The sequence below is a fragment of the Hermetia illucens genome, chromosome 2 (genome assembly GCF_905115235.1).
Source record: "Hermetia illucens chromosome 2, iHerIll2.2.curated.20191125, whole genome shotgun sequence".
In the NCBI taxonomy this organism is placed as follows: domain Eukaryota; kingdom Metazoa; phylum Arthropoda; class Insecta; order Diptera; family Stratiomyidae; genus Hermetia; species Hermetia illucens.
Window position 1 is genome coordinate 166,174,230 of NC_051850.1, and position 17,036 is coordinate 166,191,265.

At 39.9% G+C, this 17,036-nt stretch overlaps 1 protein-coding gene and 1 long non-coding RNA gene across 2 annotated transcripts; both read right to left on the minus strand.

Moving 5' to 3' along the window:
• Window positions 1-8,597: 8,597 nt before the first annotated feature.
• Window positions 8,598-9,978, minus strand: LOC119648167 (inositol monophosphatase 1). The gene is made up of 5 exons (XM_038049746.1): window positions 9,768-9,978; window positions 9,572-9,705; window positions 9,365-9,515; window positions 9,086-9,303; window positions 8,598-9,021 (listed from the first exon to the last, which is right to left on the minus strand). The coding sequence occupies exons 1-5, from the start codon at window positions 9,834-9,836 to the stop codon at window positions 8,751-8,753; spliced, it is 843 nt and encodes a 280-aa protein (XP_037905674.1). The 5' UTR covers window positions 9,837-9,978; the 3' UTR covers window positions 8,598-8,750.
• A 6,031-nt stretch (window positions 9,979-16,009) lies between these two features.
• On the minus strand, window positions 16,010-16,519 carry LOC119649220. Its single transcript, XR_005249106.1, has 2 exons — window positions 16,378-16,519; window positions 16,010-16,320 (listed from the first exon to the last, which is right to left on the minus strand). It is a non-coding gene; the product is annotated as an uncharacterized LOC119649220 (long non-coding RNA).
• Between the last annotated feature and the right edge of the window lie 517 nt (window positions 16,520-17,036).

Genomic DNA, 17,036 nt, shown 5'->3' on the forward strand with positions numbered 1-17,036 from the left:
GAAAGAACCAAGTTTGGTCCCTTTCTGTGCGACCACTTTCACAGGTTGAGTCGGTATAGTTGTGAAGCCACTTTCATCGATATTCCAGATTTCGTATTCCGCAAATTGTGTGTTCTCCAAGATAGCTTTCAAATTAGCGAAAAACGTCTACCGATGCTTTGCAAAATCCTTCCGATCGTTGCAGCAACGATATATTGCGATGGCGGCCCAGGAAGCTGTAATACCAATCTGTGGTCATTTTACCAACTTCCGTCCACCGTTCCGGTATCGCACACACCCACTTTCTCCTATATTCGTAAGCCAAGCTACAAATATCATTTATGGATAGGCCATCATTCATTTTCGGACATTTCACAACGTACAAAATCAGTTCATTTTCCTCTGGCGAATTAAATATATAAATCGGAAGAAATGGCCAATTAAACATGGACGGATCATACATCGCTAGTCGAATGGTCAATCCATTCTATTGGATGACCGCCTTTCACCAATTTAATTGCTGCCCAAATTGGTTCAAAGTTAACCGGAACACCAACAGCTTTATTTTGATATAATATTTTCATAGCATAGTTCCTAGAAACGTTCGAAAACGAATTAAAACACTTAAAATAGATATATTTTTTTTTATAAAATAATGATAAAATATCGAAGAATGAGCGTTACACACCACCCCACAAAAAATGTTGCACATAAGCTCAGTAGCACTATTTTGCGCGGATTGGCGTCACGCTAACACCGTGTGAGATAATTACAAACTCTCTTTGGATTTTCATAATTATTCTATAATAAATAATATAAACATATTTAACTATCAGATAAGTGAAAAGAACTCACAAAATAACGAAAAACGTGACACACAATAAAAACATTGGAAAAATTCACTTGTTTCTCGCACAGTGAAACAGCCTGCGTCTTATCCCGTGAGTTTCCTGTTATAAAACAAGGTACTGCCAACAGAAACAGATGGCAGTATGCGGTTCATATAAAACAAGTCGGGAAACCGGAAGCTTGACGTTTCAGGTACAAAAGGTTTTGTGTTTCCCCATGTGAGGAGCATAACGTAGTTCTTCATTGGCTGATTAAATCGCGGTTCAAAATTTAGTACACCTAGGATGAACTTAAGGGGAGTCTTTCAGTCAATTTCTAAAAGTTGGTAATATACTATTAGTAAATTTATTTGAGCAGATACCGGAATGGGACATCTCTCGAGGATTAGATTTCACTTAAGTGTTCTACACGAAACCTTAAAAGGGATAAAGAGAAGTAGATTCTTCATAAATGCGACTTTCATATTTCACGGGAATGTCAATTATTCTCGTTAATAATGACGTCAGCATCTTATTTCCGCGGCTTTGGAAGCAGTTAATTCGCGCGAAATTGCTAAGTTTGAACTGCTATTACTGGCGTTAATGGCGAGATTTCCATGGAATTTAGCATGTATATTCGAAATATTGTCCTCTATGCTGATATAAAATTCGGAAATCCTAAGATGAATTTAAGGGGGGGGGGGGGTTTCAGTAAATTTTAATAAGGTTTTGTTTTACACAAACCCTTAAAAACCGTTGAACCGTTGAAATATGAACATACTTTAAAGCCCGCGGTTCAAACCCGGTAGAATCCGAAGATAGAGTACAGTCAGATTTTATGAAATAGTTAAATTCAATTTAATGTTTTCTGGTTTCTAGTCTAACTTCATTCATTGAACAACATCCGTACTCATAAAAAATCAATTAATGCAATTGCAAATAGCAATGTTTCATTGTAATATTGATTTCTTTCTCAAGAATTTCCCATTCTTTCTGCAATGTTGCATGTCAGTCAATACATCTCACACAATCTATGACGAGCTTTTACTTTTATATACTTAGATTGAAAGATACTTTCGTAGTGAAGATACAAACCATCGGAACAAGCACGTGACAATTGAAAACATTGGCATTCGACTGGAAGCGTGGCGTCTTCTGTAATCCGGCTACTCGGAGGTCAGGTTGTGGAATGGTCTGAGGCCGGGGGTCCTGTGCGGCGGACTAGGATACGTTGACGGTGCGTCCGCACTAAGCTCGCCATCAATATGGGCGCCAGGGAGGAGTCTCAGGCGTTCAGGTTGGCTAAGGAGGAGCGAACCGGGCCAGGGGCGAAAGCCAGCAGCCAAGAGTTCCCGTGGTGAGCAGTAGTGGGATAGCGCGCCGGAGTGTGCTACCGTCGTCAGCCCGGCCAATAAGTCCAGACCTCAATCTTTTTGCAAAATTACTTTTTGTATCACATAAATCATCTTTTATCTTTACCGCTTAAACTGACCGCGAAGTCGTAGAAAATATTTTCCTATTGGGGTCCTACTTTTTGCAGAATTTTTCTTCTGATAAAATGTGGTTAGATAAGTGGCGATTTCCAGTCATTCACTGATTATACGAGTATGAAGGGGCACGGAATAGGAAAATATTGGAATTTTGCGTTATTATAAGTTGCAGCGTTTATTAATTGGGAAGATAATGGTTTTCAAGTACGAACCAACAGCATAACTTGTAACTCAAGCTGATTATGCAATCTATAGCCTGCAAACAGCTGATAATGAATCTTTTATTATTATGGGCCCAATTTAATGTGTTATATTGTTGTCATTGTGTAATGGTGCTGAAATTACATTTTGCGGATCCACTAAAAATGTATGTTTCACATTAATTTTTCCTGAAGTAAATTAATTTCGGGCAGGCCAAGCTTTTTGATGTAATAATGTTGTTATTACCTATCCTCTGTTTTGATAGGTTCTTTTACTATTTATGCCGAGAAAGATGCCTTCTGGCTACTTCTCGATGAAAAGACTTGTCACGTGCCTCCTGACGACTATATCATCATTGCCAATGACTTTAATGGCCGTGTGGGTGAAAAGATAGACGGTAACAGGTGCCGTGCGGGAAAGGGGTTCGGAGCGCCCAATAAGGGTGGCTTACTTATGTATTTATGAATACATGGTTCATCGTTCATCAAACGATTGTCTCAATTTCCTACATTTTACAGTCGGAACAGTAAAACGCAAACTGACTATATTCTCAGAAGACGCCGACATTTTACCACCGTAACTGATTGCAAAGTCGTTCCCTATGAGACCATCGCAACTCAATATCAGCCGTTGATTGCCATTCTGCGAATTAAGCTACCTATGAAGCAGCGTGAGGAACGCACTGGCCCGCCGCGCATTAAATGGTGGCGATTTCGTGAGAAAAAAGAAGATATGATCTCACTTACACGATTACCAACCATTACGAATATCGAAGAATCGTGAAACCAAATGAAAGACACGATCCACAAAGCGACCTCTGCAACGGCTCGGGGTCACCGAGCCGGGTAAGCAGTACATCAACCGAGATACTTGGCTTAGGAATGACGATGTTGAAATAAAGGTGCGTGAAAATAAACGCCTCTAGCACAGATTTCTCGACGATAAAACGCTGGCCAATCTGTAAATTTATGAGAATGCCAACTGGGAAGCAAAGAAAGCAGTCGCTGTCACCCAAGCGGGCCATTACAAAAATCTTTACGAGAAACTGGACACTCGGAATGGTGAGAGAGATCTGTGACGACTTTGCAACAGCCGAAACTAACGCCCATAGGATATAAAACACTTCTGTTGTGTTAATCACAAGAACGGTACTTTGCTTATCAAATATCGAGCCGCAACGGGTAGAAGAATTTACTCATCCTCCACTTCCATAATCATTGCCGACATTGGAGCAGTTCCACCAGTCAGCGCAACTTCCTCACGTGCTCGAGGAGGGCGATCAGACCCGAGTCTGCAGCGGACTCATCTGAAGTTGCTCTAGCTACGAAGCCTCACCTGACCTGACGACATTGCATCTGAGCTCTGGAAAGCGAAGAGCTGGAACCCAACACTGTGGCTCAGTAAAGAAAGTGGAAAAAGAAAAGTAGTCCAGCAGAATGTTTAAAGTTCCGTCCGATCCAGTTACTTTCCCATACCTTGAAAACCCGATTTGTCAGAAACTGAGGAATTACTGACGCAATACACGCTGGGCAGTTACTCAAGGAGAAACACCGTGAAAGTATCGCCCTCTTTACATGCATTTCTGGATCTAGAGAAAGCGTATGACCGTGTGCCACACGAACTCATCTGGTATGCTCTACGACATCCAACATCCAACGCACTATACACTACTTTATGTAAATGGTGGTTTCCTAGTATCTAATAACAAAAATGATCTTGAGCAACTTCTCCAAAAATGGAATGATCGCCTTATGCAACACGGTTTCAGATTGAATCTAAATGAAACTGAATTTTTGACGACCGATCCCCATGAAACAGGCAAGTGGCTCTCTACGTTTCTGAGTGTTGGCCGACTATAAAAGACAATGAGCGGCATTTTGCGATAATGGAGACGAAGATGTTGCATTGGACTAGTGGCGTGACACGTTTTGATCACATCCGAAATGAGGATATCCGCGATCGTTATGGAGTTGCACCGATCGTGGAAAAATTGCGAGAGAGGCGTCTTCGATGGTATGGTCATGTAATTCGCGCTAACGGGAATTCACTTGCCAAGATTAGTCTGAACATCGAAGTCGATTGTAAACGACGCATTTGATAGGGCCAAATGGCGAAACCGATCACGATGAACCCGACCGCCCTTGTGAAGCGGACAAAGGCTGAAGGGAAAAAGATGAACACTACTCAAGGTTGTCCGCAAGGTGGGGTATTATCACCATTAATGTGGAGTTGGTAGTTGATGAACTCTTAGAGGAGCTAACAAACACTGAAATGCATTGAAATCTGTAGGGACAAATATGAGGATTCCCTATGTGACAGAATCGAAACCGAACTGCAGTAACTGGTGCAGGAAGGCCGGGCTGCGCATCAATCCAGCCAAGACCAATATAGCACCATTCACTAGGAGACACAAGCTTGATCACCTGAGAGCCATTGACATAGATTATATTGGCATGGTAGTGAAGCGAGTTACATTGCTGGGAAAAAATCGGGATGCATCCCGAAAATGTTGCACTAGATATACACTGTACGGCCAATGATTCCCTATGGGCCGGTAACAGTCAGGTAGTTATACAAACTTCAAAAACTGGCTTGCGTGTGTATCAGAGGGGCAATGAGAACTTGTCCAACGGCATTGCTAGAGGTCCTTCTGAGATTAACTCCTCTGTTCTGCACATACAGGTACAAACAAGGAGGGCGATCTTCCAAATATTCGGGAGTACCAGTGAGACGGGGAGTTGCCTAAATCGAAGGAAAATTAATATTCTTTCTAGGCGGCATTGGGATTTACTGATACCAAGGAATAACATGGTATAGGTTATGGAATATAAAGATACTTTAGGGAATGGGAGCCTACCATGGCCTGCAAACAACTCTATTGAAAATATTTGAGTGATTGTAAAAAGAAACTTACTACTTCATAAACCCAATAATATTTGGGAATTTAGGGAAACCACTAAATTTACTTGGTAAAATTAATATTCAACAGACTTAATAAGAAAATTGTGTATATGCGCCCGCACCCTTATTAAAACAACATAAGAATTTTTGTAATGAAAACCATCTCAATTGGTTAAATTAAAACAAAACCAAAAATTAGATTTAAAAAACCTTTCCATGTGCATCTTCCAACTTTCAAATTATATTGCAAAAAAATCCAAGCCTCTAGCATATAAGATAATAGGTCAGGAAAAACTTTACCCAGCTCATTCTTCTGCTTGATGTCAGAAGACCATCTCAAAGACCAGGTCGAACACGACTTCCGCAGATAAAGCTTAAACTCGAGAAGCCAATGATGAAACAACAAAGTCATTGTATGTATTCTCAAAGTTGATATAAACTTTCCAACACCACATATTCGCGTGAAGACTGAAAATCTGAGAAAAGCACTGAAAGATAAACTCCAAAGCCTCGACGGACTGTAATAAGGACAGACAATCATTACATTATCATATTATCAGGAACATTATTAAAAGTTGCACGGCCAAGGTCGTTTATACTTGCAGAGAATGATGTAGTGATATCTAGCTGATTACGAGGGGAACTGAGAATATTTGCTCATTGAAGCGTTCACTTGAAATCAACACTTACCCATCACATGATGACTCTACAATATTTCAGTTGATTGTTAGATTGCCACCTCTCACACATATGTTGCGTGAGCAAACAATTTCCAGTCCACATTTTCCTAGACGCAGTTGGGCATAATCGTAATCAATGATTATGACTATAATCAAAAATGATTAACGTTGCAATCGCAGACTATGCTATGAAAGCCTAATCACCATTCAAGTCATAGAAACATACATTTTGGTAAAATTTACTATATGGTGGAAAGAAAAATATGGCAAAGCAGGATAAAAACTTAAGGTAACATCTATCATCAGGAAAACCCGTATATAATCACAAATGCGACTTTCAAATATCACTGGTCGAACCTTGTAAAAACTATCTGATCATAGGCAGGGTCGTAAACGAAAAAGATGCACGCACGAGAGAGCCTGCCGAAATTGCACAGTTAAGGAGGTCATCCCGTGCGAAGGCCGTTTTTTGGGATTGTCTTTTTCTTTTGTGAGAACGACTCAGAAAAAAACACTTTACTAAATATTCCAAACTATATCTAAATACAATTTCGATAATCTATTAGCGTTGCCCAAGAAAGTTCTGGACATGGCGGAACTTAATTCTCTCTCGACGGGCCTAATTTCATACAGTCCCTGGCCATATTATTAGACGCACTGCAGATTCTATGCAAAATCTTAATTATCGGGTGTTTTTCAGCTTTAAAATTTATTAATAGACGCATTTTTGTAATTTATATGTATAATATATTTAATAACCTAATTGTTAACAAAAATAAAACATCAACTTTTTAAAAAAAATATGTATTTATTAACTGCTAAAGAACTTTGAAATGTATGCCATAAAATATGAATATTTTGTTGAGCCACCTTTTGCCGCTATGATAGCTTGAATTCCGCGCGGCACGCTGCCAATGTAAGATTGTACTGTATCCTGCAATTGAGGATGATAGTTCCACACATGGTTTATTTTTTCTACAAGCTGAATTTTGGTTGTGATCACCTCTTTAGCCACTTCCCTCTTCATCAGCTCCCAAACATCTTCAATTGGGTTCATATCGGGGCTATTACCCGGCCAATCCAATAGAGAAATATTCTGCTCTCGCAAATAAGTTTTCACAGATCGCGCCGTGTGGCAGGGAACCCCATTCTGCATGAAAATGTATGGCTCCCCATTCGGAAACCACTCTCTGAGCTGAGGAACCAACCGAGTTTCCAAGATTTCTATGAACTGATCTTGCCTCATAATGCCTTTTACCACGTACAAACGTCCAGTATCTTTGCTGCTGGTAACTGACCAGATCATAACCTTTGTAGGGTGCTTCACAGTTTGAACAATGCAGTCAGGATTAAATTTTTCTCCAGGCCGACGGCGCACAAACTGAGTTCTATTCTGCAAAATTTCAAATGTGCTTTCATCGCTAAAGCAGACCTATCAATAATAGAAAAATAAATGAATATCCTACGTATCAGTGCTTCATTATTTCATAGAAAATGATGCATCTAATATCAACTTACCGATTCCCAGAAGTTGGCATCTTTATGACGCCACTATCTTGCCCATTTCCGACGCTTGGCTTTCATCGCAGCCATTAACTTGGGCCTCTTGGCGGGTCGGCAGACCTTTAAATGTAAATCCTTCAATTTTCTATGTGCAGTGCGCTCAGACACAATTACATTAGCATCTTCCAGTTGAGATTTTATCTGACTTGTGCTACCACTGTTTTCTAGGCAAATTTTCCTTAGATATCTTTCCCACACCATCTATTCCTTCGTTTCGGGCTTAGTTTATGACCTGACTCCACTTTCTTCTTTATAAGTCGTACAGTGGTTTCAGATACCTTCAACCTTCGTGATATTTCGTGATTGAAAAACGTTTTCAGATCAATGAGGGGCTTTACAGCTATTCTACGCAGTGAGGGGTCGCCTTTTTTACTCATGGGTAAAATGTTCAAATTTATTATCTATATTTGTTAAATGCCGAGGCGCGAAGGTCTCTTCTCGCTTGAGCATAACCAACAACCCCCATGAAGCTCCCACTAGGGGACCAACCGCAAATAACCGAGCTGTACTCACATACAACGGGAGTTCACCCGAAGTATGAGAGTCGAGGGGCTATCTCGGTTTCCATGGTACCAGTATACCCCTGATGAGGTTTCGTGACCAATTTGCCACTTCAGATGAGTCCCCGCGCAGACTCGGGTCTGATCGCCCTGATTAGACGGCATTCGCCTACTGCATTACGGCAGGGCAAGCCAAAGTGAGTACAGCGTCTCCCGGTGCCACCACTATGGAGGTTCTCCTCGGCCACTTGGTTTTTGTTTGGCCAACAGGGTTGCCGCCCCGTCTTCCTCACCGCCTCCTCTGAGCATGTATATGGCCATAGTAACAGAATTTGTCTATAGGACTAACCAGTCATTACCGTGATCATGTACATGTTTATAATCGTAAACAGAGTAAGCCAATTATGGCCAGACAATACCATTTCCTCATATTTTTAATAAAACAAACTATTTTGATCAACATCACGCTTTATTTTAGTTAATTATGGTGAGACAAAGTAGGAAACACCTGAGAAAGTGCCGCCATTTGTTAGTTACTCTTACTCCTTTGGGGCACGGATCATTTCCAGTGGTTATGGTGGTCCGTATCCAGCAAAACATCTACAACGATTAACATTCATCATCTCGTGGCTTTGGATAGTATTGTTTCAAATTTTTGGCGATTGCTGCTGCCAGTTCCGGCGACGCAGCAACTAAGCATCTTCTCGACATCACATCCAATTCTCCGCCACTAGGATCGATTGCGACTCCACCCGCTTCTCGAACAATGAGAATGGCAGCAGCGATATCCCATATGTGAATTCCCATCTCGTAGCATGCATCGGCCGCTCCGATAGCCACCATTGACATATCCAGGGCACATGCTCCTAGTATGCGAAATCTGAAAATGATAGAGCAAAAAAATGAGTGCTCATATGAAGCGGGATTTGGAGGAAGGAACTTACCCGTGAATTATTTTGGAGAGATTCTGGAAGTTTTCGTTAACAACTTGCATCTTTTCGGGGTCTCGGGAACTTCCGAATTCACTGGTTATCAATGCCTTGCTGAGTTCTTTTTCTCCTGAGACGTGAACTGGATTTCCATTGTAGAATGCTCCTTTGCCTCGACGGGCTGTGAACTTCTGATTCAACATGGGATTGTATATAACACCAATTTCAGGCACCTGCATAGAACCAAACTCTACTGTGACACACCACAAACGATTAGATATAACTTGAGCCAACCTTATTAACGAATAGGCCAACCGAAATGCAGGAATGCGGGAAGCTGTGGACGAAGTTCATGGTGCCATCGACAGGATCAATTATCCAAGTCGGATCATCCGTGAGAACACATTTCGATTCCCCAGAGCTGGACCCTTCCTCCCCTATGAATCTGCATTTTACAAAAGCACATTATATTGTGAATCAATTGAGATAAATCGAACCTACTTATGAGAGGGAAAATCTGCCTTAATTCTGTCGATAAGTAGTTTTTCTACCTCTTTATCTGTAACTGTCAACAAATCAATATCGCCTGATTTTTGCTCATAACTTTTCCGCTCCGAATTACGGCTTGCAACTATCTACGACATCGAAACCAAAATACTTTAATTCAATTAACAATCAAAATCGAAGTACGAATTACCTTGCCGGCTTCATCGACCAATGTCAATATTGTTTGGTAGCATTTGTCCAAATCTAAATCACTTGCCATTTTCGTTACAGATGAAGTGAATTACTTGTGTAAGTCTTTAACTATCCAAAACTATAATCTAGAGCTTGTTGAATACAACTCGGGGCACTACACAACTCTGACTAGAGAACCGCCTATTTCTGTATCTCCTACACATATGACAGTCGCCCTGCAATTAGACAGCTGGTTGGCTACAACAAAAGGAAATATTGTCAAACTGTCGGGGAATTTCCATTGTTGATAGCTGAATGCGAGAGGCTTTCAGCTGTTAAACGCTGAATATGCTAGCAACCAAAATCTTCATAATGTTTCGTCTTTCTGACAAAGATGATATATAAAAATCCTGATCTAAGCATTATTGAACTCTGCAGAATATTATCTCACAAACATTCCTGTGGTGGACCTGCTCTTTAAAATAATTGAACTGTTAGATGGTTTCTAAATGAAAGGTTCTGATAATTCAGATATTGTCAAACTGCGTTGTAGAGGATTTCAAGCAGGCATTTGATTCAGCTAAATTATAAACAAATAAGTGGTGAATTTATTCAACAGATTTCCTTCAAATATCGATTTTTTCCAATAATTGGGAGGCTCGTTTGGAATAAGAGAAAGGAAGAGTCAGCATAGTCTGAATGACCGTATAACACCTAAGCGTCACAGGGGAAAGGTGGCATAGATTCTACATCGATTGCTGAGGTGGTGATTCCCCTGTAAGCTGTGGTGGGCAGAATGTATTCAAGGTACTCCTGCTAGGGAATGAAAAGGGCAGAGGTTTGCGGACTGGCAACCAGCAATCCCTGAATTCGCTTATGCTATAGAAATGGCGACTATACAGCATTGGTCAAAACTTTGGAAGCTTCTCTGTGAAGATAATCAAATGGTTGTAAAATTTTTATTTGTATGATGTATTTAAAAAAAAATGTGTTGAAGCTTTCTGTACATTCTTTTGCATGGATATCATTGCTCTGAATTCAAATTTAAAAAAAAACAAAAAAAAATCCAACAAAAATTGAAATCGTAAAATTTTTAACTAGTGAAAACTTTGAAAACTTTTTCTTCAATTTTTAAAAGATGCCTCGTACTAAAACACTTTCAAATGAGATAAAGGAACTTATGATAAGTGCAATCGGGAATGCTAATACTCTATGAGAAGCCGGAGTGCTTTTTGGTTTCACAAAATGTGTGCAATGGAGAGGCCATAAAAATGGAAAGAAAGATAGATCATTCAAAAGGAGCTAGATGCCTAACTAACTTAATGAAATCAATGCGCAGATCCTTGGTTAACGCTGCGCGAGACAATCTACACAAAAATAGTACACATGTTCGAAAGAAGCTGCTGAATTTTATCATGTTCAAATTCGACAGCAGCTGCTCATCGTCTTTTGGGGTTGTGAAACAATTGATTTTTACTAATATGGCCTAATTATAATAACTTTTAGTAGTTACTTGGAGTACTGAATCCAGTTCTTACAATACCTTCCGATTCTTGTGTCCCCATACATCTATTTGGTAGAAGATATGAAGTTACCTTGAAGCTTAGAGAGAACTGGGAAATCCTAGAGGAATGCGTGGCGGGATCTACGGAAGTCTTCTACACCGATGACTCAAAATCAGAACAGGTTTCGGGAGCTGGAGTCTAAGTTTCTCGAATAAAAACGGGAAGTGGACTTTTTCTTTGGGACAATATGCAACGGTTTTTCAAGCCGAAGTTTATGCGATCCTAAGGACGGCAAACTGGACAATTGACGAGCGGTTGAAAGACAGGCGCATCGCAATTTGCAGTGATTGCCAAGTCGCACTTAAGGTGTAGAGTAGTCCTTGGATCACATCGAAAATCATTCAGGAATGTAGAAACCGTTCGATCTCTTTCTCTAGATTCAATACGGTGGAACTACTCTGGGTACCTGGTCACTGTGACGTAGAGGGAAATGAAATCTCGGATGCTTTAGCGAAAGAGCCGTAAATCTCCTCTATGCCGGGACAGGAACCAGCAATTGGAGTATAATTAGCACTGGCTAAGTCTGTCTTCAAAACCTGGGAACACGCTTCCCACAATGACAAGTGGCAGAGCCTAAATGCTGCTCGACACACCAAAAACTTTTTTTTGCCAGAACCGAACATGCGTACCGCAAAGTTTATCCTGTCGAAAAGCAAAAGTATTGTGGGCATTCTAACAGGAAATAATTCAGTAGCTGGGCATATGTTCAAAATAGGAACTATTCAAGATTATACGTGTCCCTCCTGTAATGAGGAAGCGGAATCCAGGGAGCCTCGCCTATGGACGCTTCAGATCTTTGGTGCCGATGTTCTCCAGTTGCGACGGGTGGCATCACATCCACTAAGGGAAATCCGATACGTTAACGAGCCGCAAGGACATTTTCTCCATTGAGAGTGCGTCGTACGGAGAATATAGCATTTGTAGGCTTTCAATAATTTCTGGTTGGAATGTGTGAGGTACATTTCCCTGTTCACATGCATTTCTTTTTCTTTCCAAGTTGTCATAATCTCGGCAGATGGCGGTTTTTATAGATAATAATACTAGCACTAAGTGCCAAGCATTTCAGCTCGGACGATTCTAACTACCAAAAAAAATATATATAAGTGCCCCGTAGGGGCCCCTGACAACTTTGAGCACATTTGCAGAATAGTATCTTTCTATAGTCCCAGGTCATTAAGATTTAAGTACAATTCTTGCAGCTGATAATATTATGGGAACTACAATCACCCTTTCGAGATGCCAAATTTCTTTGATTTTCGGAGCCAGTGGCATTATGGTGGATAGTAACATCAATAATATACGCGGTGCGACCCATCTTGTCAATTGACAGTACGTCACGCTTGATATGTGGCATATGACGTTCGGGTAAAATTTCCCGGTCCCAATACATGCTGTAAGCAGAACTATTGAGTCCGCCCTGTGGCTCATATCGGTAAACCGAGCATGTTCTCGTGATTGCAAGGTTGATCACCTTAAATACAGCATTATGCCTGCCCGTTTATTGCATCGGTGCTATCTTAATCCAGCCAGAAATCAAATGGTCTGACATCTCTAACTACGAACTGCACATTCTGCACTGGTCGTTCTCCACCCGCCTTTTCATTATGAACTTTTTATAAGCTCGTGTAGCGACCACGCCGTCCTAAATAGCACCCATAAATTCCTAAATCTCAGCACATCATTTTCAAACACATGACCATCTTTTCCACAAATGGCTGCCAGAGACAATTGATGTGCCTTCGACTTCCATTCACCGATACGTTCTTGGACTAACCTCACCTCACACAGAGGATTGAAAGATGGATCCGTTAAATGGTTAAAATGGAGTCAGTTCGCAATCTGGGACTTCGGGAATTTGGACAGCAGAGCATTATTCAAATCGCAAAGTCGACCGTGGGTTTCTTGCGGAATTCCTAGGTACTTGTAGAAATCTATTTCGATCATAACTTGGGTTCGGAGATAAACAATGCTATGTCGAGCATACTACTCTTGATGCCCTTTGTGCATGGCTTAGATTCGACATTTGACCAAATTCTCTCCGAATATCATGGCTAGATATGTGTACTACTTACAATAGACTTTTAGCATACAACTTGATGCCATCTAAATGTATCAAGCGTGTCAACCCACACTTAGCACGTAGGCCATACTTGATTACAAAACCATGCCTTCAGATTTGCGCAGGGGAATAATGATCGAAAGTAAAAGACACATTGATTGAGGGTGCGGTAGGTCAGGATCTCCATTGCAGCATTCGGGTCTCAAGTACAGTTGGCTACAGTTGATATATAAGTTAAGAAAAGAACTAGGTGTTTTTCCTTATACTGTAAATATTTTTATTTTTTCTCCCGCATACAATTGTTTCGGAGACCACGTGCCTCCTTTCTCAGAGATTTCTATTAGGCACGTGATCTAAATTAGGTACTAGCACTAAGGAAGGAGGCACGTGGTCTCCGAAACAATTGTATGCGGGAGAAAAAATAAAAATATTTACAGTATAAGGAAAAACACCTAGTTCTTTTCTTAACTTGAACTTCATGTTCCTTCGCACTGCCATACATCGGATTAAAGGACACATGGAATCACATATAATGATATGAGAAGGACTGAAATGTCAAAAAGATCCCTCTCCCCCAGGAAATTCGAGAGTGTTTCTAACATAGAAGCGTGCAAATACTCCACTGCACATTTCACATGAGCTTCATTAATTACGGGTGGATTTTTACTGTTAATTCCGCCACTTTCTTTAGATTTTCGTAACATAAATGTGACATATAAAATTCGGACTTAGGCCAACCGGGATAGATTTCGCCATCGCGCATTCTCATAAGCCAATACAATTTATAATATACATATTAACCCTTAAGTTCGTTTAATTAGATTTTACAGCAAGGTGAGAATACTGTGGCTGGATTCTTCGTCCTTATCTTATACAGCTGCCCGTATAAGGCGTCTTGTCTTAGTATGTACAATGTTTGGTATGGAATTAAGATAGTAGGCTCGTTTATTTTCCGCACATATATGTATTTTAGTCTTAGTTCTCTCACTTTGGCAACACAGTTGCTTCGCATCTATTCAACTACATCGAATTATTCCTTTCTTTTTTACTGCCAGCTTGATACGACCTTTTTAAGTCTTTGAAAAGGGAAATATATAACACATTAGATAAGTCCACAAGATATTTTTTTTATCACAATTGGATTCATTTATCTAATAAATTTATGAATTGTATATGTACATAGTCAATATGCAGTAATTTATGAAAGTTTGTTCATTGTTCTACGCAGAGTCATATCCAAATAGTCAAGCTTGTGGAGAGGGAGGATAGGGGATGATATCCCGCAGGTTCAGAGCATTTTTACAGTCGCCCTGATTAAGTACTTTAACAAATATGCTTGCTTTTCTATTCTTAAGAGGAGTGCGAATCATTTTCACCCCCGACCCAGTTCTACACAAATAACTTTCCTGGCATGAGGTTAATATCTTAGCGCATTGTCTTAGATTTTGGTGTTAAGCTATAAAGTCAAAGTATGGAATAGTAGGCTATGGTAGTCTAGGTACATGTATATCAGAAAGCAGCATGGCAAATATATTCTGCTCATAACACAATGCACTATCCAATTTCCAACTTGTTTAGATTTCTAATAAAGAAGAACCATTTACTTCGAAATAGAGTAATTATTAATAAAACGTAGTCCATCTGACCCGCAAAAAGAGCTTTGGGAAATTTAGTAGAATAGACTCTCCGCTTCATTTTCACTAATGACGGAAATCACTTCTATTGTACAATCTAACAAAACTCTCAAAGAACGTTTTTGAAAAAAATGTGTTTTTGAAATTATCAGCATTTTACATTTCAACCAAATTCAAACAGACTGAAAAGCCCCCGCCATGTTGTGTGATGTCTCAACTCATAAAAATACAAAATTGTCAATATTAATTTCCCGCGTGAAATGCTAAGGTAGACGATGAGATATTGTTTCATGCCTTGCTGCACAAATAACTCCACAACCATCTGCCAGAAACATTTTTGAGTTCCAGTTTCCAGCTCCTTTGGAGGTTTAAATTGTGAGGATCATTTCAATGTGAGTTAACATTTTTTAAACTTTAATTCTAATCTTAATTGATAACATACGATTGCGTTACAATTTTGTGTCACTATTATTCAAGTTCATATCAAGTCACAAGAGAACAGAAACTGCCAAATATTCAACGTACTCAAGGTTCGAACCCCGCTCAGTGCGATTCCATTTTTGTTTGCTGCCTGTGAATCTTTCAGAAACGTACGTTTTGTTGCCGTTGAAGTAGAAATGTCAGAACTTGCTATATATCTGGTTGCCATTGCTGCCGAAATGTAAAGTAACTTGAAGGATTATCCATTCTTGTTAAAAACTGATTGATTACTTGAAAAGTAACAAACACTTAACCGAATGGATTCACTTAGATAAGATTCAAATGGGTGGCCCAATGACATCACCGCGTTTTCTTTTCCCCCTTGTGAGAATTCAATTTTTTAACCATTACAATTAACAAATGAGAGTTCCGAATTAATTTTTTTAAACGGATATAGTAATTTGGCAGGTGAAACTACTATTTCGGCGTAAAAAAACATATAGTCATTTTCTAACGATCAGTTTTATTAACCCTCAATAGGGAATTTTCAATAACAAAATTATATCCATAAAATCGATCCGACAAAAGATTGAAGTTTGGACTTATTGGTCGGGCTGACGATGGTAGCACACTCCGGTGCGCTATCCCACTACTGCTTTCCACGGGAACTCTTGGCTGCTGGCTGTCGCCCCTGGCCCGGTTCGCTCCTCCTTAGCCAACCTGAACACCTGAGACTCCTCTCTGGTGCCCATATTGATGGTAAGCTTAGTGCGGACGCACCGTCCACATATCCTAATCCATCGCACAGGACCCCCGACCTCAGACCATCCTACAACCTGACCTCCGAGTAGCCGGATTACAGAAGACGCCACGCTTCCAGTCGAGAGCAGCCCACTTGAATTGCGAAGCCTTATTTACATTTATTCTTCTTATCTACAAGAAGTTAGTTACCTTCTTAGAAATAAACAGCTTTTTCGATATAAATAAATTTCACTGTTTACGAGTATTCCAGACGTTTAAGCTCATTCAAATGGCAACAACATTGTTGTGCTTATTGATATCGTATCAACTCTCCAATAGTGTGTAATCAATGCAAAAATGTGCGACATTGAGAAAGAAAGATAACGCTTTTAGTCAGTAAGCGCCTTTGCTGCAACTATTTGTTTGCCCACCTCATATGTATAGCTTAACAGTCAATTACTGGATGAATGTTCAAGCGAACTTGACTCAATTCCCCATAACCGGCCATTTTTTCGTCAATTATTTTTGGACAATTGCATTTCTGACTCACGATTTATACACTCTATTACTTCAGATTTGTACTCATACTTTGGAAAAACCACAAAAAAGAAACTAGATTGTTGAATATGGCTATACCATGTGTGCAACCACACTTTTTTAATGAGTATAACTCCATGTTTTTGCGTTATAAGGAATTGTAATGAGGCTTGCAAATTTTGAAAATATATTAATGCTTTTAAATGAAGGCGAAGACGAATGTTCGAAATCATACATTTTCCCAAATCGGAACGACGAAAAAAACGTTTTTATGAAAATCATTTATTCTGAAATGCCAAAAAAGAGTTAAAACTGAAAGAGAAGAATCGAAC

Bases quoted from the DNA above. Each gene is read 5' to 3' on its own strand.
- LOC119648167 (XM_038049746.1), bottom strand. From the start codon at position 9,836: ATGGCAAGTGATTTAGATTTGGACAAATGCTACCAAACAATATTGACA. The intron at 9,304-9,364 runs GTTGGCTCAAGT...GGTTCTATGCAG, and splicing joins TTGGCCTATTCGTTAATAAG to GTGCCTGAAATTGGTGTTAT. The intron at 9,022-9,085 runs GTAAGTTCCTTC...TATCATTTTCAG, and splicing joins CTCTCCAAAATAATTCACGG to ATTTCGCATACTAGGAGCAT.